General features: G+C 43.5%; 1 protein-coding gene across 1 annotated transcript in view; it reads left to right on the top strand.

Annotated features, from left to right (window-relative positions):
• The window catches only part of dysf (dysferlin, limb girdle muscular dystrophy 2B (autosomal recessive)), a 75,327-nt gene that overhangs the window by 10,157 nt on the left and 40,222 nt on the right, over window positions 1-24,948 (top strand). Inside the window, exons 4-32 of the mRNA XM_076289084.1 lie at window positions 2,829-2,934; window positions 4,782-4,896; window positions 5,792-6,015; window positions 7,066-7,194; window positions 7,507-7,569; window positions 7,665-7,715; window positions 8,274-8,304; window positions 8,397-8,512; window positions 8,914-9,040; window positions 9,427-9,530; window positions 9,644-9,712; window positions 9,822-9,865; window positions 11,307-11,389; window positions 12,079-12,111; window positions 12,610-12,725; window positions 13,036-13,149; window positions 13,582-13,759; window positions 14,012-14,136; window positions 14,660-14,766; window positions 15,050-15,245; window positions 15,622-15,768; window positions 16,554-16,685; window positions 17,233-17,399; window positions 17,816-17,930; window positions 18,333-18,438; window positions 18,569-18,711; window positions 20,709-20,882; window positions 22,436-22,523; window positions 22,606-22,683. Of these exons, the coding sequence (XP_076145199.1) occupies window positions 2,829-2,934; window positions 4,782-4,896; window positions 5,792-6,015; window positions 7,066-7,194; window positions 7,507-7,569; window positions 7,665-7,715; window positions 8,274-8,304; window positions 8,397-8,512; window positions 8,914-9,040; window positions 9,427-9,530; window positions 9,644-9,712; window positions 9,822-9,865; window positions 11,307-11,389; window positions 12,079-12,111; window positions 12,610-12,725; window positions 13,036-13,149; window positions 13,582-13,759; window positions 14,012-14,136; window positions 14,660-14,766; window positions 15,050-15,245; window positions 15,622-15,768; window positions 16,554-16,685; window positions 17,233-17,399; window positions 17,816-17,930; window positions 18,333-18,438; window positions 18,569-18,711; window positions 20,709-20,882; window positions 22,436-22,523; window positions 22,606-22,683 (3,281 nt within the window). The remainder of the gene's footprint in view (window positions 1-2,828; window positions 2,935-4,781; window positions 4,897-5,791; window positions 6,016-7,065; window positions 7,195-7,506; window positions 7,570-7,664; window positions 7,716-8,273; window positions 8,305-8,396; window positions 8,513-8,913; window positions 9,041-9,426; window positions 9,531-9,643; window positions 9,713-9,821; window positions 9,866-11,306; window positions 11,390-12,078; window positions 12,112-12,609; window positions 12,726-13,035; window positions 13,150-13,581; window positions 13,760-14,011; window positions 14,137-14,659; window positions 14,767-15,049; window positions 15,246-15,621; window positions 15,769-16,553; window positions 16,686-17,232; window positions 17,400-17,815; window positions 17,931-18,332; window positions 18,439-18,568; window positions 18,712-20,708; window positions 20,883-22,435; window positions 22,524-22,605; window positions 22,684-24,948) is intronic.

Raw genomic sequence — 24,948 nt, 5'->3', positions numbered from 1 at the left:
TGAAAAAAGGAAAGTAAACCTGCTCAAATATGTTCATCCAGTATACTGAAAGGTGCATAATTTGAGGTGCTTGCCATCCAGTGGCAAATTAGATGGGTAAATTTACCCCCTTCATAAACTTTTGTTTTACTCAAAGATTTTTACATTTACAGTAGGACTTTATCTCTGACCACTTTCAAGCCATGGCCTTTTGAAATTTTGATATATAAATCCAATGGTGTTGCTTTCTTATAGTTTGCCAGGTTTAAAAATGTTAAAATATTTTTATTTATAAGCTAAGGTTGCTAGCACAGGTGTCTAAAACTAGATAAAAACACTTGCACTTTCTGTTTGCAGTTTTGTGTGGTATTTGAAAAAAAGAACATTGCATTTTCAGAAATAGCCGGCCCTCCAATCAGATGACGTTGGCAGAATTGGCCCCCAGCTCATTTGAGTTTGAGACCCCTTTTCTACAGCAATACATGTTTGGGCCCCTCACATTGCCTATAATGAAGAGGAAAGCCATTAGATTAGAGCCATTACATACTAACATACTAACATAACTGGAAATGATCACCTTGCCGCTTTGACACAAATTCTGATCATTCCCTCTGATAGCGTTAATTATAGTGTGGCCGGAAAGAACACAAGAAGCAGCTCCGTGGAACAGAATGGTCCAGGCAGAATTCTTAGGCGCAGACTAAAATAGATGATGTGTTATTTCAACCCTCGGCAGGGTTATGTTATTCCTCCACGGAGACAATGTACATTGGACAGGGTCAAATCATATAGGTCAGCCTATGCATTGTGGAACATTAGACGGTTGTCATGTTTGCATTTCTACACAGATGCAGTGCCATGGAAAAACAGTTAACTACATTGTTGCAGATAAAATAAAGACGCTTTGTGGAATTTCTGGAATTTTTCATTGTTTAGTGGAGCCAACATTATTTATAATAGAAATGCCAAACATCAGGGAACCGCCAACTTCCTTCATATTCCCAGGGGCATTGCCCAGCCTGTGTAAAATGCTCCAGCCTGCTTGGCTTTGGTAAATGGTCCTTGTGAAATGTGGGCATGTATATTCACTAATTAATACATGCTATTCTTATGTCACAACAAAATAACACCAGCAAGTATTTATGAGTAAGGAACCATAATAATATTCAACTGATTGGTCCTGCTAGTGATATCTCAAGGACATCTTTATTCGCTGGCCAAGAGCGCTATGAAGGACAAACATCTCATCTCAAGGAAACCACTAATGGTCAACCCTCCCAGCATGCATTGTTCCAGTCAGTGTCCCAAGGTACTCACCAATCAGAAGCCATTGTGCCCCTGGAGTCTTTGAGCGGAAGTTTTCATCATTAGTTTCGCCCTTGCTTCCCTCTCTCAATTCCCAGCATAAATTACCTGGGTGTTCACACCAAACTAGACAAATAAACCTGTGGAAAGCAAGCGTCAGAGCACAATGGTATCCAGAGCTAAGGCTAATTAGCTGACTGACATAACAACCTGGCAGCTTTACGAACATATCCATAAAGGAATTCTGTAAACAAACATTGTTTCCGAACTACATGATGCTAATGGAACAATCGTTTCATACATGAAGGAAGATAAACGAGGGAGAGGTGAGAGCAGAGAGGCAGGGAGGAAAAGAAGGGAGGAATAGAGGGAGGAAGGAAGATTCACAGGACGTGACTCAGTAGGGTTTGCCATGGTTTCCTCATCCCTCTTACCTTCAACCAGGGCAAACGAGGCAGAGTCCGGGGATGGCACTCAAGTTGACTAATGGATGTTCAATACACTAAGCTGTGTAAAATATTGTGAAGCATGTATTATAGTTTGTAGGCTGTTTTATGCTATACTGAGTGGTCAGATTGGCATGAAATCATACTTGAATGCAGGGTGTCTAATTACCATTGTAGCTTTTATCTTTTATATCTTCTAACTCGTATATATATCTGATCTATATCTAATTTGCTATGTCTTTATAGTTTTATTAACTCTTAAAAAAGTAATGTCCTCCTGTAATAATTAGGTGTTCCATGCCTTTGAATGTCTGATCTCATATAAAGGGATTGGAGTGAATTATCTAAAAACACATTGATGTATGTCCTTGGTTAGACCATTGGTGCTCACAGAATTGGACCGTATAATCAGCAAAATACAAGCCAAAAAATATTTTTTTATTTTAATAAATTACATTTTGTCTTATATTCTGATTCTTTCTTGGGTTCAATCATCTGAAGTGGCCCACAGTATTTTGCTTACCATTGAAAAATTCTTGGGTTATTAGAAGTCAAACATCTACTCACTATCAGTTTAGAGATGACCATCTATGTTTATTATACTTCAGTCATGAGCAATGTAAATGATGTGTTGTTCCACCCATCCAGGCTAAGTAAAAGTTGCAACACTACTAATTTGGGTTGCTGAATTTCCTGTTTCCAAAAGGACATTAGCCTGGTGTCATAGTGACTGTGTGCTAGTCAAATTGGCACCTCTTGAAGTTGTATTTTTTATGTTAATTGGGTTGATGTATTTGAGAGAGAGGTAAATAGACATGATAAATAATACATGATAAATATGTGTGGAATTGTCCACAATGATAGTTACAACCCTTTCCCTCCTTTGACATTTGTCCCTTCTGTGAATTGTTACACCATCATAAAAATTACACAATTTCTGAATTTCTATTTGATGAAATACAGACAACAACGGGCATTGCTGAATAATTCTGACATCTCTGCACTGGGTCATGAAACACTCCAGCATACCGTTCTCTCTCCTCCCCCCGCCTCTGTCTTCATATCTACTGCCCTCTTCCCCTCTCGTGTGCTGTGTAGGTTCCTGGGCGAATGCCGAGTCTCTCTTCGAGATGTCCTCAACTCCCCCAACCTGGCAGCAACCTTCACCGTGTCCTTAGTAGACACCAAAAAGAACAACACAGGGGTAGGTGTCTTTCTGAGTTTCATTCTTAGCCTTTAATGGACAGGGGAGTGAATAGTGGACAGGGAATGAATAGGAAAGAGAGATGGGGAATGGGGTTTGGGAAATGGCCGGATCTAGTCGGATTCGAACCTGGGTCCCATGGGCACTGGACCCACTTGTGGTGCCGGATAAATTGATTAACAATCAATTTTCTCTCTCTCTCTCTCTCTCTCTCTCTCTCTCTCTCTCTCTCTCTCTCTCTCTCTCTCTTTTTCTCTCTAAGCTGAGGCTGAAAGGCATTAAAATAGAATCTCGAGTTGGTCATTGCATTCCATTCCACTCACTGATTAAAGAGAAAAATCACATCCTTCCAGTAGACCGCGAATCCTGAGCCAGGAGCCCACACCCTTGGCCCCACCCTGTTCTCATCCATCTGCAACGTTTCTTGTGTCCACTCCCTCCGTCTCGTCTCCACCTGGGTTTCCTGGACTCACGTGACTGGCTCCTTTGACAGTGGGAGATCTGTGGCACTGTTGTCTAAGGGCAGCTTCCTGGTATTGTGTGCTGCAGGGCTTTGGGCAGAGTCGAGAGGGTTTGTTTTTCTCTTGAGCGGCTCAGAGCTAGGCATTTACTCCTCTGCTCTCAGAATAGCTTGCACATCCTCAGGAAAAGTCTTCAGTGGGTCTAGGTATCACTCTGATCCCGGCATTCTGTATCGTAAACAAATTCTAGATTGGGAACACTTTGCCCGTTGCCTTCCCTACTGTTTGCCTTGAGGAAACAGATCACTGGACGCTACTGGGACACTACTGGGACAGCATGTATTTGGACTGTCCCCATTGCGATCTGTATGATGTGATGAACCCAAATTTGAGTCCATGTCAGCTTGGAGAATGAATCCATTCATTGAGGTTGTATTGCCACCGGTACCTTACAAATACCATGCAAGTACCTGAGATCGACATCAGTATTATATTGACTACAGCTTCTGTTGGTTAGCATGCAGTAGCCTGAAAAGTTGTGGGCTCAATTCCTGGTTGCCATCGTTGTGCCCTTGAGCAAGGCACTTAACTCATAGTAGCTCCAGGGAGACTGGCCCTGCTATTATATGACTTGTGTAAGTCGTTTTGGATAAAACCGTCAGCCAAATAAAAGAATGAAAAAAGAAAAATATAATTCAGAAACTCCACAGAAGAGGTTGGAGAGGTTTTGATTGATGCAATGAATAACCACAGAAACTGCCCAGGGAACCCTTCCATGGGTATATGTTTTAGTGACCATCAGGGCCTGTGAAACAAAGCATACCCATGCTTACGGGCCGTGTCAATACACAGGGCCCCAGGATCACGAGGATAAGCTCATAAGCTCTGTTCTCTAGTGCCACAGACTTAGCTCAGCATAATGCACCAGCACAGAGCATTACTCAGTCATTTGATAGACATAATTCAGCCTGCACTATGATTAGGTTAGCTTGAATATGAGTATGTATGAGTATGGGGCAGTCTTGGCCTACTGGCTAGGGCTTTGGGCTTGGAACCAAAGGGTTGACGGTTCGATCCCTGACCAGTGGGAAGTGCCCTTGAGCAAGGCACCTAACCCCTCACTGCTCCGAGAGTGCCGCTGTAGCTCACTGCTCCGGGTTAGTGTGTGCTTCACTTGACTGTGTGTTCTCTGTGTGTTCATTAATTCACAGATGGGATAAATACGCAAGTAAACTTGGCCTAGAAACCTGATTTACATTTACTAAGACTGGGATGGTCAAAAGTACGCATTGAAATAAGAATGGTTCTGATTCAGTGCTGTCTGTGACTGGGTGGGTGAAGTGTAATGATGTTGATGACTGTTATTTCCTATTTGTTTTTTTCCAGGCTACAGTGACCCTGCAGGTCTCCTACATTCCTCCTCCTGGAATGGCCCCGATCTTTCAGCCTCCTCCCCAACCAGAGGCCGTGCACACGCCCGTAGAACTGGACACTGTGACAGGTAAACACACACACACACACACGTACACATGTACACACACACACACATACAGTACATACACACACACACACACACACACACACGCACAAAACACTTACACACACACATGTACACACACACACACAAAACACACACACATACACATTTACACACACACACACGTACACATGTACACACACACACATACATATACACAGACACACACACATATACACATGTACACACACACACGCATACATATACACACAGACACACACACACACACACACACACACACACACACACACACACACACACACACACACACACACACACACACACACACATATATACACAAACACTGGGTTGTTATAATGGTGTATAGTTATAGCTCTTGAGTAAAGAGTGAAAGAGGCCAATACTGCAGCAGCTGTGTGTGCTACCTCATGAATACCAGTGCACAATTCACACACATGTACACACTTACATACAGATATTTATGTGCACAGTACACACACACACACACCTACACACCATAGTGGAGCAGTCTCCTGACTGGACTCAGCCCTAAATAGTTAAAATCTAAATTAGGTTACGTAATTGGGTGAGCTATTCGAGAATAACTAACTGTGCATGAACACAGCTAGGCAAAGAGATTCTTAGCATGATGCAAAATGTAACAAAACAAGGACTCTCAACACAACCCAACCCAAGTGAGCACATTGTGAGGAATAATAGCATGTGAGTGAATTTGCCATTGTTGTCCTGGCGTGTGTGTGTGTGTGTGTGTGTGTGTGTGTGTGTGTGTGTGTGTGTGTGTGTGTGTGTGTGTGTGTGTGTGTGTGTGTGTGTGTGTGTGTGTGTGTGTGTGTGTGTGTGCGCGTGCATGTGCGTGTGCGTGCGTGCGTGTGGGCAGTCTTCTCGTTGGACACCATGGGCGAGGATGACACGGAGAGCATGCTGATGATGGAGACGGTGGAGGAGCCGGAGCCCATGCCAGGCACCCCGGGGCCCCAGGAGCCAGGAGTGCCCACCGCCCCGCCCAAAAAAGCCCCCCCAAACTTCAACCCCAGTCTGAAGAAGAAGAAGCGCCACAGCACGAGCAAAGCACCCCTACCAAATAAACCCCAGGACCTGCAGGTGTGTGTGTGTGTGTGTGTGTGTGTGTGTGTGTGTGTGTGTGTGAGTGAGAGAGAGAGAGAGAGAGAGAGAGTATGTTTGTTTTGTAGATTAAGTTGATATACTGTACAGTTAAAGGTGCATTCAGCAACTGCGCAGGAAGTTGTGTTTTGTTTATGTTTATGTTAATATTTAAATTCATTAGCAATTGCTTTTGTCCAAAACAATGTACGTTATATTTTACCCAATGACCAAACGAAACACACCAGAGAAGTAGCTCACCCCTCCCTTAAGTTTTCCCAGAGAATCTCCACACAGGGTTTTGTTTTTGTTTAGGGTACAGGCTGCCCCCACTTTGTTTCCAGCTTTTAGAGCCTGGGCTGCCTACAGAGACCGTTTTTATTTTACAGTGTACTCACAGAATGGGCAGCTAGCGGGTCATACTGAAGGTGATAAAAATGTGTTATCCCGTACGATCGCTGATTGCACCTTTAAGGCTTTAAAATGAATGTTTACAAGCTAGTCGTGAAATGTATCTAGTTACTGTAAACTTCTCAGAGAACCATAGTATGAGGGTATCAAATTCAGGTGTAATTTTCCAGATGTAATTGTAATTATTAGTATATAAAGGCCTATTCCCAACAAAGTGACCTTTTTTCAGCTGTAACTCTCCTCAAACTCATAGCTCATGATGGACATGTGACTATAATCTTATTTACCCTGTTACCGTGGAAAACCTATACTCTCTCGCTTGAGAGGTACTGAATGACTGCACACTTTACACTATATGCAGTCAGTGTAAATATTTAGAATGGTAAAACACATCATCCTGTGGTATATTTTCCACATCAAAACCTTCGTCAGCACTATAATAATATTAATCCTGTATAAATTGGAAATTATTCACCAAGTATGATGATGAATTGCAATAAAGACTTGTTAAAAGTCTTGCAATAATTGGCTTACAATAACAGTTACAGACAGTTGCTTGCTACAGGTAGGCCTTATTATAGTTGAGATATATTTGACTTAAGACAAGTGAATTATCATTTACTTCTTTCTATGTTTCAGGTACGGGTACGAATTATTGAGGGTCGACAGCTGCCAGGTGTCAACATCAAACCTGTTGTGAAGGTCACTGTTGGTGGACAGACAAAGAGGACTCGTATACGGAAAGGCAACAACCCGTTCTTCGATGAGGTGAAAGGAACAATAAATGTTTTTTTTTTATTGATGTGTGTATCAATTTTTATATACTGAAATATCTGTATTTTAGTGCATTGATTCTTTGGAAATGCCATGTATTCCACATATAAATAATATATGATAATTATGTAATAATTTTCCAACCTTCCAAACTCCAACCTAATCCCCACAAAAAGCTTAGCCACTTCAGGTACCTCTGCTGTTATCCCTTTTTGTTGGACAGGAAGTCAATTGTAATGCAATTATAGTGCAATCTTAATTAATCAGGCAAAGTAGAAGCTCTTATGCCAAAGCTCTGTTTTCCAGACGTTCTTCTTGAACTTCTATGAAACACCATCAGACCTGTTTGATGAACCTATATTCATCACAGTAAGTCTAAACGCAGCACATCATCGTCATCTATCGTCTCATAAAATCCTGTGCTTAAACACTTCCTGAATGAACACCTCTGGTGTCTCCCATAGGTTCTGGACTCCAAGTCTATGCGGACAGATTCTGTGATTGGTGAATTCAAGGTAAATTCTCTCAATCGGGCTTACACTACCGTCAACATCTGTCTGTCTTACCCATATTGTGCTAGTAATGTCATTGTCTTGAGTTTGAGCTGACATTGTGGTTGTTTTGATATTGTGATTGAATGTAGCTTGTCCTGAGTTAGTATTAAAGGTGCATTCAATGATTTAGCAGGAAGTTACATTTGTTTCTGTTTCTGTTTATATTTAAATTTATTAGCAGAAGCTTTTGTCCAAAACAGCATACATTATTTGAACCAAGAACCAAACAAAACATGCCAGAGGTATCTCACCCCAACTTTCAGTATTCCCAGAGAAACTCCATGCAAAGTTTAGTTTTTGTTAGGGGGACATGCTACTTTGTTTGTTTCCAGTTTTCAGAGCCCGGGCTGCCTACAAAGACCGTTTTTTTTTTACAGTCCACTCACAGAGTGGGCAGCTAGCGGTCGTGAGGAGATGATTGCTAATGTGACAAAATTGTTATGATCTTGAAATCTCGTAAAATTGCTGACTGTACCTTTAATGGCTTCTGCTACTACATGTTTCTGCTCTCTTCTGTAGATGGATGTGGGCATGGTGTATCACGAACACAGTGAGTACTGCACCTTTACTTTTTTCACTCTTCGTCACTCCAAACCACCGGCCCTTTCTGATGTTTTATTGACTGTTTCCCTCTCTGCCCAGGACATGCATTTCTCAGGAAGTGGCTGCTGCTCTCTGACCCCGATGATCTCTCGGCAGGTGCCAGGGGTTACCTGAAAGTCAGTCTGTTTGTGCTGGCTGCTGGTGATGAACCACCAGTAAGTGACAGAGGTCATGGTTGTTAAACTTTAAAGAACCAAATAAATGTTTATATGTATGAATATCAACATTGTATAGGCTACATTATATATCTTATATATCAAAACCCTCATGGGCACTTAATTCCTGTATAAACTGTATAAACTATAAATTCCTGAATTTCCCCTTGGGGATCAATAAAGTATCTATCTATCTATCTATCTATCTATCTATCTATCTAAACCTGACAGTGGGTTGGCCCAGGGGTGAGAGTCTGTGTTGCCTCTGCTGAATACCAGTCACTAAAATTATGCTTGCAGCTAAAACGTACAATATGTGTGGGTGTGTGTGTGTGTGTGTGGGTGTGTGTGTGTGTGTGTGTGTGTGTGTGTGTGTGTGTGTGTGTCCATGTGTCCATCAGATGGATAGAAAAGAGGGTGTTGAGGAGAAGGAGGACATTGAGGGGAATCTGCTGCGCCCTGCGGGGCTCACCCTTAGAGGAGCCATTTTCACACTCCGAGTGTTCAGAGCAGAAGATCTCCCGCAGAGTGAGTACACTGTGTGTGTGTGTGTGTGTGTGTGTGTGTGTGTGTGTGTGTGTGTGTGTGTGTGTGTGTGTGTGTGTGTGTGTGTGTATGTGTGCGTGTGTGTGTCTGTGTATATGTATGTGTGTGTGTGTACATGTGTACGTGTGTGTGTGTGTGTGTGTGTGTGTGTGTGTGTGTACATGTGTATGTGTGTGTGTTAATGATCTTGTGTGTGTGTGTGTGTTATCCAATGAAGGGCTTGATATCCTAAGAGAACTGTGATTACTTTGTGATATTAATACCTTTTCCCATAGATAAAAAAAACAATGTAGAACTATAGGTTTGTCTTGTCTGAGAGTGTGAGGGAAATAAAAAAAAAATTTCTGTCTTTTTTTTACTAACCCTAGTGGATGATGCCTTCATGGATGGCATGAAACAGATTCTAGGATTTGATTCTAACAGGAAAAACCTGGTTGATCCTCTTGTGGAGGTCAACTTTGCTGGGAAAACGGTACTGCTACACCATTATACTGTTCAATTTCAATTCTCTCCATGAAAACACATGTATGATGAACATCAGCATACGTTTCTCATACTAAAGCCCTTCACCATCCATACCATCAGATCTGCAGTAAGATCCTGGAGAAGAACGCCAATCCACAGTGGAATCAGAGCTTGACTCTCCCTGTTCGGGTAAGACTTCACACTTTAGTTTTTTCCCCCCCTCTACAGCCGATCAGTATTAGTGGAGTTGATCTTTCTAACCATTCCCCTCTGACCCCTGACCTCTGCTCATGTCCAGTTTCCTTCTATGTGTGAGAAGATGAGGATCCGTGTTTTAGACTGGTGAGTTGATAGCTGAAGTTAAGTGGATGTTGTCATTTTGTAATATATTGCATATTCATGTGCTATATACCAGTGGTTTTTAAACGTTTTGTCTGGCGACCCCACCAAAAAGTATGGCGAAGTCTGGCGACCCCACTTTCCCCAAACCCATTCTAAGTCCTTACTCAAATACCCCCCTCAAACGTTTACAACTAAATCAAGCAAAAACTAGAAAGCAAAGTAATTTGTTTTATTTACTCCATATGAACAAGAACCGAGAAAACCAAACAATCAGGATTAAACAAGTGTAGGCTGCCGCCATATCAGATCAGAGCGCTATGTGCGTAGCGCGTGCACACACACAAGCAAGCACACACACATACACATGCAGCATTAGGCCTACAACGTTACATTAATTATATTTATGGCGATAACAATAACAGTATTTTTTATTTCCCTTTTCTGGTTTACTATCTTTAACAATTTCAATGGGAAGGGTGGGCATGCTTCCGTGAACATAGCAAGTTAATTCTAGGAGGAATGCTGCATACGGCGACACAGAGATTTTCCTCCACGGTGCTGAGCCGACATCTGTATTTTGAGATGTCGTTTCATTTTGACAGGTTTTAAGCTCTCATTCGCCAGAACATCGCCGCAAATCACACATTGTGGGTGGTCGAGGTTATCTTTAACTTGGCAAGTGAATGCATATTTCTGATAAAGCCGACGCGCTGTTTGTTCTTTTTTATTCTTACCGGCCTGTAGACTTGTCCCATCTGAGGATCACGGAGGAGTAGACGCACTGGTAGATGGCACTTCCGAGCTTTTGTTAAATTTTTTAAACAGCCACCAGTTCATTTTGGCTAGTAGGTTACCTATGTCCTTTGTTTTGTTTTACTTAAAATAGCGGGAACAAGTTGAGTTTGCATAGTGGGAGCAGATAGTTACATTGTTTCTATCAGCGGACCAGTAGCCCATAGACTGAACCAGATCTCGTTGAAAGACGAAAACATTTCTCTCTCTTCTCTTAACTGCGTGTAAATAAGAAAAAGGCAGAAAAGGCCAATATTATTTTCCTTTGTTTCACCTAATAATAATTTCAGACTGAATACAGAAAACAATTGGCGACCCCACGGAAGTTTTTGGCGACCCCATTTGGGGTCGCGACCCCTAGTTTAAGAACCACTGCTATATACTACATATGCATATACTTTCAATATATTTAGGTAAATGTTATAATACTGATATTAATATCAAGTACTGTTGACTTTCACACTGGGCACTGTACATTATAGACTTGATAAGAATAAAATGTTTATTAAGAGTTGATTGACATTTAGACTTTATTCAGTTAATGACATGTTGTGGTGTGATATTTTCAAGTGATAAACAGTAATAGTTGATACAATCTGTAAGTTTTGTGTGACCAGAGGAAGTCCCAATTGTCTTTCGTCCTCCTCAGGGATCGAGCTAGTCACAACGACGTGATTGGAACATTAAACCTGTGCATGTCTAAGATCTCAGCCCCGGGAGGAGAGATAGAAGGTAAACACAAGATCTTTTTTCTGGATGACTGTGATATATAACACTTGCTCGATGTTGATTGCAGTGAAACTATATCCAAGTTTGTGCACTGGTGGTGGTTTATCACATAGTGCTGTGGCCGCCCACTGCCCTTCACTGAGAGATATGACTACCAGAGCTGCATGTGTGTGTAATGGTGTGTGTAAGGGTGTGAAGTGTTTTAGTAGTTTGGTTTGGTTTGGTTTGGTTTGGTGAGCTTGTTGGGACGTTGTTTCTGCACTGCAGACCGCACCAATGAAATCCACCTAGTGTATGCAGCAAAGCTGATAACCTCATCATGCAAACCTTGAGGGTTGGCTTCTCTCTCACAAAAATATCTGACCTAATCATAGCACATCACTCACTTGATGAAATGCAAGACAACAGGGAATGAAAACACTGGTCACTGACACTGCTGGAGATGACCTCTCTGAGTCTGATCCCTTTCTCTAACACCTTGTTGCCATACTGCATGGGGCTTGACTTTGAGGTGTTTGAAGAGAGGACGCTTGCAGCCTCACACCGATCTAGTCTAGAAAACAGAAACACTGCCATGGTTTGAGTGGGTCATGCGTTGACCTTGGCTTTGTCCAGTGCTCTGGCTTTCTACGTGACTTTACAGTTCCACTCTTAAGTTCTAAACTCTCCTTCATCTTTCAATGTGCTCTCAGATGATATGTCTACAAGGACTCTCCCGCACATCAGTATGTCCAACATTTCTTTCTCTTTTGTCTATTATTTCACTCCTACATTCCCTCCTCTCTTTTTGATTGTTTAACCAGCCTGTACTGATAGGCTGTGTTTTGCTTTGACAAGCTTGATACTTGATACAATCTGTAAGTTTTGTTTGCTATACACTTGGAGAGAAGTATGTGACCTCTGTTTTGGGGATTTGTTTATGGGCTGCTGTCTGAATTGTTTAATGATGGCTGCTAGTTCTCCAAAAAATTGTCTCTGGATTTGTCAAGGTTGTTTAGAATATTGAGATATACAAGTTCTATTGCCAGACTTTATCCACAATCATTTTGGCCAGTATTCACACTTGGGAATGTTCCTGATTAATCCATTGTTCTGTTTTGGCCTTATGGCTCATTCATGATGCTCTGTTGCCAGGTGAGCAGAAAGTTAGAGTTGTTTTGAGAATGAGTTTAGGATCTACTGGACCACAGGAGAAGTAACACTTTTGCCCTTTGAAATCATAGTGGACGACAGTGTGGGTTTCCTGCCAACGTTTGGACCCTGTTATGTCAACATGTACGGGAGTCTTCGTGAGTTCAGTGTCCTCACTGACCCCAATGAGGTCCTCAACCTGGGCAAGGTATGATTTTGCACTTAACATCATTTTTAAATCAATCAATCAATCAATCAATCAATTCATACATGCAAACTGGGTGTCAGCCATAAATGGCTTTAGTTGGTTTCTATTTTCAATGCATGTTGGTTGATTTTGATTGCATTTCTCAAATGAAGATGAGGACAATCACATTAGACAGTCTGTTGTTGTCTTCATAAACTGATCGCAGATCTCCATCCTGTGTGAGTGTGGTCAGGTTCAGTCCAGATGACCCATTCTGAGAGGTGCTGTCAATCTAATGCATGACTGGGAGAGCATGGTGCTGTCATTGCAGGGTGAAGGAGTGGCGTACCGTGGCCGTGTGCTAGTGGAGCTCAGCACCAAGCTGGTGGACCGGGGGGAGCACCGGGTGGAGGACATCCCCTTTGATGATCTTCTGGTGGTGGAGGTGAAATCAGACATCCTACAGTTTAGGCATCAAGAGTTGAAATCTTTTCCTATAATTTGGCTTATCAGTTTTAATTTCCGTACAAATGTAGCTACAGATGTGAAAGTCCGGCTTCAGAAAGTAAAAAGTCCTATCATGTATTGGTTCTACAGGTGATTTCACTAGCCTAATTAGCTCATCTACCTGGCTGAGTTGTGCCAACTAGAATCAGCTGGTTTAGTGAATGGTCGGAGCAAATATGATTGGGGCAAATATTACTTTCTGAAGGACATTTATTTACACCTCTGAACACAAACTCATATCATAACCTCTGCTGGGATTGGCCTAGCCAAAGATCAAAAAGCAGTGAGCCTGTCACAGAGAATTTTAGTTGAAGGCTTGATGTGACAGACAACACACTGAGAAACATTTTGGTTTGTTTACTTTTTTTAGAAGTTCATGCGGAAGAGGAAGTACTCCCTCTTCGCATCGTTCTATTCCGCCACTCTCCTGCAGGATGTGGATGACGCTATTCAGTTCGAGGTCAGCATTGGTAACTACGGCAACAAGTTTGACCACACATGCCTTCCTTTGGCCTCTACCACCGGGTTCAGCAGGGCTGTATTCGACGGTGAGAAACAGCACCCTCTGGTGGGCTTTTAATGTCACTCAAAAAAGTTTGTCCAATGAATTTACCAAAATGTTGAATTTGATTTAAAATGTGAAATTTAATTATTTTAAATGTTGATGTAGAATTATTGTTTTGTACATAAATTCCACGCTACTCATTAGCAATTTGTCTTGTATTCCAACTGAATCGGTGAAGTAGCTTATTTTCTGATTTTTGGTGTGACTTGGTACTGAGTGCTTGGTGTGATTGCAGGTTGTCATTACTACTATCTGCCGTGGGGAAACGTGAAGCCTGTGGTGGTCCTGTCCTCAGAATGGGAGGACATCAGCCCACGCATTGAGGCTCTCAACATGCTGCTTAGTACTGCTGAACGTGTGGTGGGTCCCTCACACACACACACGCAATCACACACACACACACACACACACACTATTTCCCACTATCCACACTGCCAGTTTGGGGGCGCCACAAAGAAAGAAAAAAAAATACAATGTTTCTTGTAGCTCATTATTTCTCCAAATTTTCAAATTATTAACGTCGTATTGTGTCAAGATATTATATTTACTATATTTAAATTATATTACTCTTCTTTAATGTGAGACAAGAGACACTTATGCTAGAAATATGTTTAAATGTAGATATGCTAGATACTATTATTAGTGCAATACCCAAATTCACTACTTTATAGTAATAACATTTATATACAGTAGCGCTTTATGAAGGCACCCAATGCGCTTTAACATAAAGGGCAAACCACACTAACCCCCACCAATGTGTAGCACCCACCTGGGTGATCATAGAGTGATCCTCCTTAGAAAATAAAATATAGCAAAGAATATAATCAAATAAAATATAACCCTGAGTTGTCTGTAATGGTGTCTCGTCCTCTGGCTGTTCCAGGAGTCCAACCTGCAGCAGGTGCAGCTGGAGCTGAAAGCAGGAAATGATCTGGAGGATGTGGAAGCAAAGCTGGTCCAACTCCTGGACGATGTCATTGCAGATTGCAGGTGAATATAGCAAAAATAGTTTTAAAAATAAATATGGAGGCATGACATTTCATCATGGCCATTTTTGAAATGGTGTGTGTGTGAAATGTATTGTTAACCACATGATGTGTTGTGTTAATTATGTGAACTAAAATGTAGATATTATTTTTTTTGTGGGCAAAAAAATCAGCCAGTCTTCACTTTACAGTAACATGGTGATCCAGTGGAGTGTGACCAATCATTGTGAAATGCAAATTATTGTGATCAGTCATAGCAAAATGATCTCTCCCCTCCCTCTGTGCAGTGAGGAGCTGCCGGAGATCGATGACTGGCCATGTGTGACCGCACTGGACAGATCCCTGAGAAACCTGCGCAAGGTGAACCTGCAGCAGATCGTGGAGGCGGCGCTGTCACTCAAACACGGAGCGGCCACGGACGTGAGCATGGTACTGGACCTAGCTGAGGACTGGGCCCTGAGATTGCGCAGCTTGGCAGAAGAGGTAAGTGTAGTCCATGTTGTAAAGATGTTGTTGTGTTGGCCGTGCTAAAGCATGGAAGCTGTCTTCAAGGACTGTATGCAGCTGAGTGCAGTCTGCACTGCAGTAGTACTCTTGAACTACACAGTAATTCAAATAAAACCATGTCTACAGTATAATATATCTAAAATAACACTAAAATAATTTCTGTTTTCTTGTTTGTCATATGTATATAAACAGTTGTTTGTTGTTGATTGTCTTCCATCAGTATACATAGCTACATTCTCTTGGTTCTTAACCTTTGATTCTTCTCCCTTCTAACCACACACACACACACACACACACCAATCTTGGCTTTTCCTTGTCTCTATTCTTTTTTGCCCGTCATTCTTTCCGCCAGCCCCAAAACAGCCTGCCAGACATCGTGATCTGGATGCTCCAGGGGGACCGGCGGGTGGCGTACCACCGCATCCCTGCTCACCAGGTGCTCTTCTCCCAGGGCTACTGTGGGAAACACTGTGGCCAGCTCCAGACCATCCTCATGAAGGTGAGTTAACCCTTAAAGGAGTACCATCACACCGGTGTGACGGGAATGTTGAGAAATGAACGTTCTAAAGAATATCTGGGTTCATTGAATTCAACATAGAATTTAAGAACCTTCAATTGTTGCGGATGATTGGTGCTACCTAGCTCGAGTTGCTGCAGCCAACAGCTAGAGCAGCCAGGCAGCTACAGTACTACACTCTGGGGGCTTGACTTTAAAAATCTAACCTGTCGGAAAATGACTCACTCAGGATTCCCTCATAGACAAAAAAATAGACAGTGTGTGTACTTAGGGTTGGTGTACTGACAAACCTTTAATGGAGTTTTTCACTGGCCATTCCATCAGAACCATTCAGGGTCACATAGTTGCAGTTATTGCATGCAAAGACGATTTTTAGGCTAATTTATTGTCTGTTGAGAGTGTGCGTGGTGGAGTGTTTGTAAAGGTGTGTGTTTGTGTTTGGTAGGGGGGGGGGGGGCTAAGGACTGCATACTTGTGTATTTATCTATATGTTTTAACGTGTGTATCTCTGCCTTTGATTTTGATATGTTTAATTTGATTGAAGTGTAAAATGAATGGGATATATTAAATCATCCCCTTTCCTGCCTCTGTAATCTAAACTGGACACCCACTCTGTGAAGATGAAAGTTATAAGTGTCTTCTCTCTTGTGGCATGGTGGCAGGAACGATAATGCCCGTGTGACCACGTCCTACATCTTCTGTTGTCCCTTCAGTTGTTACGGGCAGGTTTTTAACCGCACACGCTCTCTGCTCTTACATGTGGTCAGTACCCACAGGACGTGGAGGGCGGTGCTAAGATCCCGGCGCAGCTTCGAGTGAAGGTTTGGTTTGGTTTGGCGGCAGACGTGAAAAACTTCAACCAGTTCGCCGAAGGGAAACTGTCGGTGTTTGCCGAGACGGTGAGGAAGTGTTGTGAATCTCCATCTTTTCCAAATGTCCCCCTGACACTACCTGGTTCTTAAGCAGTTCACTTCAAACATCTCTTACCATATGCTTTGCGGACAGAAGTACATTCATTCCCTCATAGATTGTTTGTAAAATTTCACTTCCAATTGACGCCCACTCACAATGGGACAGTACAGTGCATGGCATAGTTTACATTTGTGCGTGCGTGCATGTGTGTGCACATGTATGTGTGTGTGTGTGTGTGTGTGTGTGTGTGTGTGTGTGTGTGTGTGTGTGTGTGTGTGTGTGTGTGTGTGTGTGTCTATGTGTGTGTGTGTGTGTGTGTCTATGTGTGTGTGTGTGTGTGTGTGTGTGTCTATGTGTGTGTTTGTGCATGTTGGTATGTGTGTGTGTGTGTGTGTGTGTGTGTGTGTGTGTGTGTGTTTGTGTATGTGTGCGTGGTTGGGGGATGTTCCTCAATTTCCTATGTAAAGTAATAAACAGTGTGGCTGAGTTCTGGTGTTGATCTGGCCTAACTGTTCTCTTCCTGACCCTCTGCAGTACGAGAACCAGACCAAGCTGGCGCTGGTGGGGAACTGGTGCACCACGGGGCTCTCCTACCCAAAGTTCAGCGACGTGACCGGCAGAGTCAAGCTCCCAAAGGAGACCTTCAAACCCTCACCAGGCTGGAACTGGGGTGGAGACTGGTTCATCAGCCCAGAGAAAACGTGAGTGTGTGTGTGTGTGTGTGTGTGTGTGTGTGTGTGTGTGTGCGCGCGCAAGCATTCGTGTGTGTGTGTGTGTGTGTTTGGTTGTGTGCGCGTGCATTCGTGTGTGTGTGCATTTGTGTGTGTGTGTGTGTGTGTGTGTGTGTGTGTGTGTGTGTCTGTGTGTGTGTGTGTTTGTGCGCTTGTGCGCGTGTGCGCGCATTTGTGTGTGTGTGCATTCATATGTGTGTGTGTGTGTGTGGGTGGATGTGTCTGTGGGTGTGTGTGTGGGTGTGTGAGAGAGAGAAAGAGAGAGAGAGAGAGAGAGAGAGAGAGATAGGGTTTGTATGTAACTGTTTCTGCTTCATGAGTATCAAAATGTATTCATGATGTATGGTTCAGCTCCATGTGCTCTGACATATGTCCATTTTGATCAGGTTGCTGTATGACACTGACGCAGGACACATGAGTTTTGTGGAAGAGGTTTTTGAGAACCAGATGCGGTTGCCAGGGGGACAGTGGATTGGAATGCCAGAAGGATTCACTGATGTGGTCAGTGAGCAGTGGTGCTCATTTCCAAATGCATTCTTTTCACCAATCAAATGGACAGATGTTTCATTTCCAGGAGATGAGCATGGATGTAGCTAATATTAAAAGTTAAAGTTGACTTGATATTTAGCCGACGCTTTTTTCCAAAGCGATACTGACTTGCAGTGGCGGGAATCAAACCCTCGTGGACTGATTGGTTGGTGACGTTGCCACTCCTCCACCACACCTGCAATAAAGCTAATCTTGAAAATGAAATTACAGAATCAAGTTTCTTGATTTTAGTCATCTAATATTTATGTATTTGCATATCAAATTGAAATGTTTAATATATTGCTGCAGAATATCATTTTTTTGTCGTTGTTATAATGTTGTTATAATATTTGCATTGTGTCCACTGTTACTCAGAATGGGGAGAAGGCCATTCCTAAAGAGGAGATCGAGTGTCCGCCAGGTTGGGTGTGGGAGGATGTGGAGTGGAGTGAGGACCTGAACCGTGCTGTGGACGACCAAGGCATGGAAACATAATGGAACCCTCCTGGAATGTTCTGGAATGCTGTTACCTACATACGGTACTATACCGTTCTCCTAACGTTCCGCTCATCATCTCTCCTTTTTTCTGTCCGTTTGCGTTTCTCTCGCAGGCTGGGAGTACGGCATCACCATTCCCCCCGACCGCCGGCCCAAGGCCTGGGTCCCAGCGGAGAAGATGTACCACACCAACCGCAGGAGGCGCTGGGTCCGCCTGAGGAGGAGGGATCTGCAGAAGATGGAGGCCCTGAGAAAGGTGTTGCCTAGATCTGTGTTTGATGATGCGTGTGCCTAGATCTGCCAGATCTAACAGCTCCACCCATACATTATATATGTGTCATTCCTTACTCTTACAATTGATTTGTAGTGTTTGGTGGGTGTTTTTGTGGACTTCATAAGACAGGCTTTGATGTAGCTGTTTATAGTTGTGCTTTCGTGTATTTCTGTTCGTTTGTGTGTGAAAGTCATTTGGCTGTGTGGCTCTGCTGGTTGCTACTGATGCAACACTGCTTGGCCTACCCCATGAGTTATAGTGTCTGTTTATGATGAGCATTACTCTTGGTTTCGCTGCTTTTGACACAGAGACCCTAATCCCAAAGCTCACTCGCGCCTTTTAACGGGAGCCAGTCGCATCGCTGGTGAGGATCACCATTACTCAAAAAAGCCGTGAGTTTGTCTCTGGAATTCTGGAGATGGTCTCGGAGCATGTGCGGATGGGGATGATCCTCAGTGGAGGATTGGAGGTGCTCGTTTTGTCCCAGAATGCTTCAGGAGGAGGCAGAGGAGACAGACACACCTAATTTATCATCCTATCTCCTGCTAATCTGAACGCAAACCCAAAGCCTGCAGTCCAGGAGCTTTATGGTGTCTCGGCGAAGATCCCATATATCATCCAAATTTAGCCTTTCCACAAATATAACTTGTATTTACTTTGTGTAGGCACAGCATGTGTATATGCATGGAGCCATGGATGTGTATGTTTGCATGTGATATATAATGTGGTGTGTGTGTTTGTGTGAGTGTGTGCTTGTGTTTCTCCGCTCTGCGTTTGAGTGAGTATGTGTGTGTGTGCGTGTGTATGTGTGAGTGAGAGAGAGAGAGAGAGAGAGGAAAGAGAGAGAGAGAGAGAGAAAGAGAGAGAGAAAGAGAGAGAGGAAAGAGAGAGAGAGAGAGAGAGAAAGAGGAAAGAGAGAGAGAGAGAGAGGGGAGAGAGAGAGAAGAAAAATGCTCTGGCCATAGCGCCTCATTTAAGTTAACTGTAGCGATGATGATGTATAGCAAAGATTAGGTTGACTGTTACCATGTGCAATCAAGCCCAGCGCTGAGAGACAGCCCACAGTGGGATGAGTCAGAGAGGAAGGGAATGCCAGTGTGTGCGTGTGTGTGTGTGTGTGTCTCAGAAAGAGAGAATGAGTGAGAGTGTGTGTGTGTCAGAGGGAGAGAAAGAGTGTGTGAGAATAAAAGTGTTTGTGTGTGTGTGTGTGTGTGTGTGTGTGTGTGTGTGTGTGTGTGTGTGTGTGTGTGTGTGTGTGTGTGTGTGTGTGCGTGCGCATGTCGAGAGAAAGAGAGAGAGAGAGAGTGTGTGTGAGAGAGAGAGAGAGTAAGAAGTGAAAGTGAAGCTATTGTGTGCCATATTGTCCACAAGATGGAGCTCTCTGCACACAGAATTTGAACACAGTAGACAGGTTCTTTGGATCTCTTGCCTAGACGTAAAAGCTATACTACTATACAGTGCCTTACAGCATTATACACACAGTATACAGACTTCATATGTATGGAATTCTATGCAGTACAGTACTGCACTACATTTTACTCTAGCAGTAAAGGTTGTTAGCTCTATTTTGTCATTCATTGTTTAGTTGTTGAGTGATTGTTTAACTCAGCGATGTCTGTATTGTTGACCATGTGGAGGGCTAATATTAACAGTCAGTGGGCCTGAAAAGAGTGTTAAACTGTAAATGTGTCACCCTCAGAGTAGCCAGATGTTTGCGCAGACTAGAGTTCATCTAACTCCTGTGATCCATGTGGAGTCAAATCGATGTGAAGTTCCTAATAACTGTTAACACGGCTGCCTAAACAGCGCCGGGGCCTGCTCATCCAGCTGCCTGAACGTGATAGCCGTGTGTGTGTGTGTGTGTCTCTCTCTCTCTCTCTCTCTCTCTCTCTCTCTCTCTCTCTCTCTCTCTCTCTCTCTCTCTCTCACTCATGTCTCTGACGCACCTCGCTAACGTTCCCACAACCCTCCCTTTGCAGCAGCGTCCAGATGAGTCAGACCTGGAGGGCTGGGAGTACGCGTCTCTGTTTGGCTGGAAGTTCCACCTAAAGCCGCGCAAGACCGACTCGTTCCGCCGCCGCCGCTGGCGCCGCCGCATGGAGCCGCTGGAGAAGACGGGGCCGGCGGCCATCTTTGCCCTCGAGGGCTCACTGGTAAGCGCGGGAACGGGGGGGGGGGCATGAGGAAGGGAGGGGGGGGGTGTTGGTGGAGGCTGGATGTTGTCGTTATCAGAGGTAAGGAGGGGGAGGATGGGAGGAATGATGAGAGATGAGGAAGATAGGAAGGTGTTAATGGCCAAGGGTGATGCAATGTAAAAAAAAAGTCTCACATAATATCAACACTGTATAGGAGGAGGGATGGAGGGAGAGAGAGAGAGAGTGACAGAGGGAGGGAAGGAGGGAGGGAGGGATGGAGGAGGGCTCTTATGTCAAGCGCTCTTTGGAGAGAAAAGAAAAAAAGGTGGGGTTTGGGCAGCGTTTTGGAGTGGTAGACAGGGGTAGTCCAGAATGGGTGTGTGAGGGCGACGGCCTTAATGGGCTGGAGGTGCTGATTTGGACTGGGCAAGGGGAGTGGAATCAGCCGGGTGATATAAGGCTGCCTCGGGACTCTATTTAAGGAGAAGTGGTGGGCGTGTGTGTGTGTGTGTGCGTGCGTGAGACTGAACGGGTCCGTAATACAATTTTCTCTCTAATTCTGGTGCTTGTTTGTCCGGTGGGTCTGCACTGTCAAGACTCGTTCCAAGTCGTCATTGGCACGTCTGCCCCAAGCTCGCCGCTGGGTCGGAGACCGGCCGTGGGCTGAAGAGAGCCGTTGTGGTGCCGTTTTTGTTTTTTCGTAGATTGGCTTCAGCTAGATCCCCTGGCACGGGAGAGTGTGGGCCTTTGGAACAAAGTTCTGCCGTCACTGGTCAGACTCAAGATAGTATATATATAAAAAATAAAAAAACTCCTGGGCAGCGGGATATGTTCAGGGGGAACTCCTCTCGCTCCATCCTCCCCCCCTTTGCAGATTTGTATTTCAGTGATGTTCAGTGGTGACACTGTTTCAGGCCCTGCCAATGGTTTTGAGGTTCAGAGCTGCTCTTGAAGTCTCCGATGTGTAGGCCCATCATTAGCACGTACTCAGTTTACAGGCCACTGGAATATTTAGACATCAGATCCAGTCTTTTAAAAGCCAACCTAAGGTCATAAAATGACCAAGATACAACTTTTTTTATGTCCGTTGAACAAACACATCCGTTTTATTCCACTTCTCAGATCATCAAGTGGATCAACATGGTTGCATTTCATATTGATTGTGAGAAAATGTTGGGGCTAAACAGATCAAATGCGTAAAAGATGAAATAACACAAACATGGCTTTGTGCATGTTTTGCAATGTGTCCATTCTTAGTTTCTTTAATGAATCCTGTGACTATAGCATATCACGCTGTATCCATGAGTCTACTTGTGTCTAATAGTGTAAGCATCACTTTAGCGATTAACCATTGATGGGTGTTCAGGATTGAATTGATTATTACTTTGCCATCATTACTTGTGGTTTGTTAATGGACTCACAAACACTTTTCACCATTCAGTGTTATGTAAACCCCTCTGTGCAAACAAAATTCAGTCCTCTGAAAACCTAGGTTGTACTAGTTGAACTATTGTATGTCTGTATGTGTATGTGTGAGATTTTAATTGTATTATATTTTTCTGTCGTTCAAGGGGAGCGTGACAGAAGATAGAAACGATGACAAGTCTGTTACTACAACCTTTGGTGTCAACCGTCCGACCATATCTTGCTTTTTTGACAGTAAGCACAATTTCCTTTTTGTTCAGTTTGCGATGATCCCAAAGGCTTTTAAAACTGAAAATTGCTTTCTGTCTGGTTCCAGGTGGAGCTCGCTATCACCTTCGCTGTTACCTGTATCAGGCAAGAGATCTGATCGCCATGGATAAGGACAGCTTCTCAGGTAATTAAACAGCATTCAAGCAAGCCCCCCTAAAAAGCTACCTAGTGTATACCCCTGGAAGTCAACAGCTGGAGAATTATTTTTGTTGCTTTTTCATTTTAAGCTGCCCACTGAAATGATCAATAGTACAATCAAACAAATGACACTTCGATACAATCAGCAGCCATAACAGTGTCATTCGCCACTATGTTGATGTGAACATTGTCTGTTGAAGGCCATTTAGAAAAGTCCCCTGGGCAAAAACCAATCCGGTTAAACCCTGACACCCAGGTGGAAGTTCAGTAAATAATGGTCTCCTGGCCATTATTGACTTAGGCTTTCGTTGCCTTCGTTACGTTGTCTGAGACACTGTCAACATTCTCACTCCAATGAAATGTGTTGTTACCAAGTCCCTTCCTTTCATAACAAGCAACTGTGGGCCACAGTACACAGGAAAGCATGTGTGAGAGTGTGCTGTCACACCCAGACTGTGACCTCTCAACCTCTGCGATCCGTGGCAGTTGTCGCTGTTGCCACGCCAACAAAACTTCCAGAATGTCGGTTGGTAATTCCCGGCGCGCCGGTTGGCGTGACTTTGAAAAGGCGCTCAGGGAAGCCAGCCGAGGGTGGGTTCCGACCTTCTAAAGGGATGCTTACGAGGGGAAAGCATGCCCACATGAAGAGCCCCATGCCAGTTTGAATGTCATTCGGTCTCTTGTTAATTGTCGCTAAGCTAAGGTACGTAATTCCAGTCATTAGTCGGACTCCCCGTGTGCAGTCCCATTGCGTGGTAGGGCTCGGGTCAAAGGGAAGTCCTAATAGGAAGCACATTGAGCGTGGTACAGTAACACACACAGAATAACATTTTTACGAATACGTCGTGAAAAAGGTCAGTGTTGCACAATATCTACAAGGAACTTGTTTCTTTTTTTTTTCTGGTATAAATAACGAAATAATAAAAATATATATTTAGAGCTTTAACGGCAGAGCCGACAGGGCCTTGTTTACGTCAGAGGCAGTGAAATACAGCCGCTGGCTTGCAGCGAGCGGTGACTTGGCCCCGGGTCGCTTTTCGAGCCGCGAGGATGATGGGAACCCAGGGATCTTGACTTTATGAGTCTGGGCAGCGGACTAGCCACCATGGCACAGCAACGAGGGCTGCCCTGGTGTGGTAAAGACAGGGTTCACGTCTGAGTGTGGTGTGGAAATAGATGGGTTGGTGCTTACTGACCTCAAATCAGTCTGATTCCAGGCCTCATCTTAAAAGGGGGGTTTGTGCTCATAGCTACCCCAGGTTGAAATGAAGTGATCCACAGCCAGTCAATTAGTCTCTCACTGATGTAGCAGCCATTTTCTTCCATTTTTTCAATGAAATGAGGTGAACACATGAAAGGATTTCCCTTACCAACATGTGCAGAAGTAGCTGTGTGGTACAGCATGTTTTTAATCTTTAACCTTGAGGTAAACAGAAGTTCCCTTCATTTGTAAATCTTGTCTGTCCCCATGTAGAATTTTCTCACTTCCACCACTGATAGCACAACTGCTTTGGTTTGTGTCTGGTTTTGGTCCCACGGTTGCCTCTTAACGGCAGACTGCCAGCGTATACCAACCACTGCTTGAGCGCTCTATTCACTTGGCCCATGATGACTGGATTTTGAAGCTTTTCACATTTTATTTTATTTTATTTTTTTGTCATATTGCCTCTGTCTGTCATTATACCATAACTCCTTGCCAAAGTTGCTTTATTTAACACTTAAGTATAATGGATATTGTTTTTGTCTCTCTTCTCTTCCCCCTTGCATATTTCATTCTCCCTTTGTCATAAATATACATAGAGAACAGCGGTTAAAACTGTTCAAATTTCCAATCAACCATGCCAGATAGCATTATATGCTCTTGGCACCAGTGAAGAATCAACAGGAAGGGGAAAACATTCTGGGTTTTACACAAATGAACACAGCATGACAAAGAAACAGTTTATAGTTTTTTTGGTTGGTGCCTCTGTTTGGCATATGTAGTCTTAAATATATTGCGTTCAAACGACGATAAACCCACGCAACCATTCGAGTATAACCAGCTTGTGGACCATGATAAGGCATTATGGAGCAATGTTTTATCCCATTTCTAAATCCATATGTTTGCGTAGGTTAAAAGAAAGATGGAGGTGATGTTTAAAGTCATATTCAACGTTATCACCCAAGAACACACACACACACACACACACACACACACACACACACACACACACACACACACACACACACACACGGTGGTCACTGACATTGC

The sequence above is a fragment of the Alosa pseudoharengus genome, unplaced genomic scaffold, assembly GCF_046254945.1.
Source record: "Alosa pseudoharengus isolate Yale_2024_CS ecotype anadromous, Long Island Sound unplaced genomic scaffold, YU_APseudo_1.1 YU_APseudo_1.1_scf_17, whole genome shotgun sequence".
NCBI lineage: Eukaryota > Metazoa > Chordata > Actinopteri > Clupeiformes > Clupeidae > Alosa > Alosa pseudoharengus.
The sequence above is the reverse complement of the archived record's forward strand: the minus strand, read 5'-3'. Positions and strand labels throughout refer to the sequence as shown.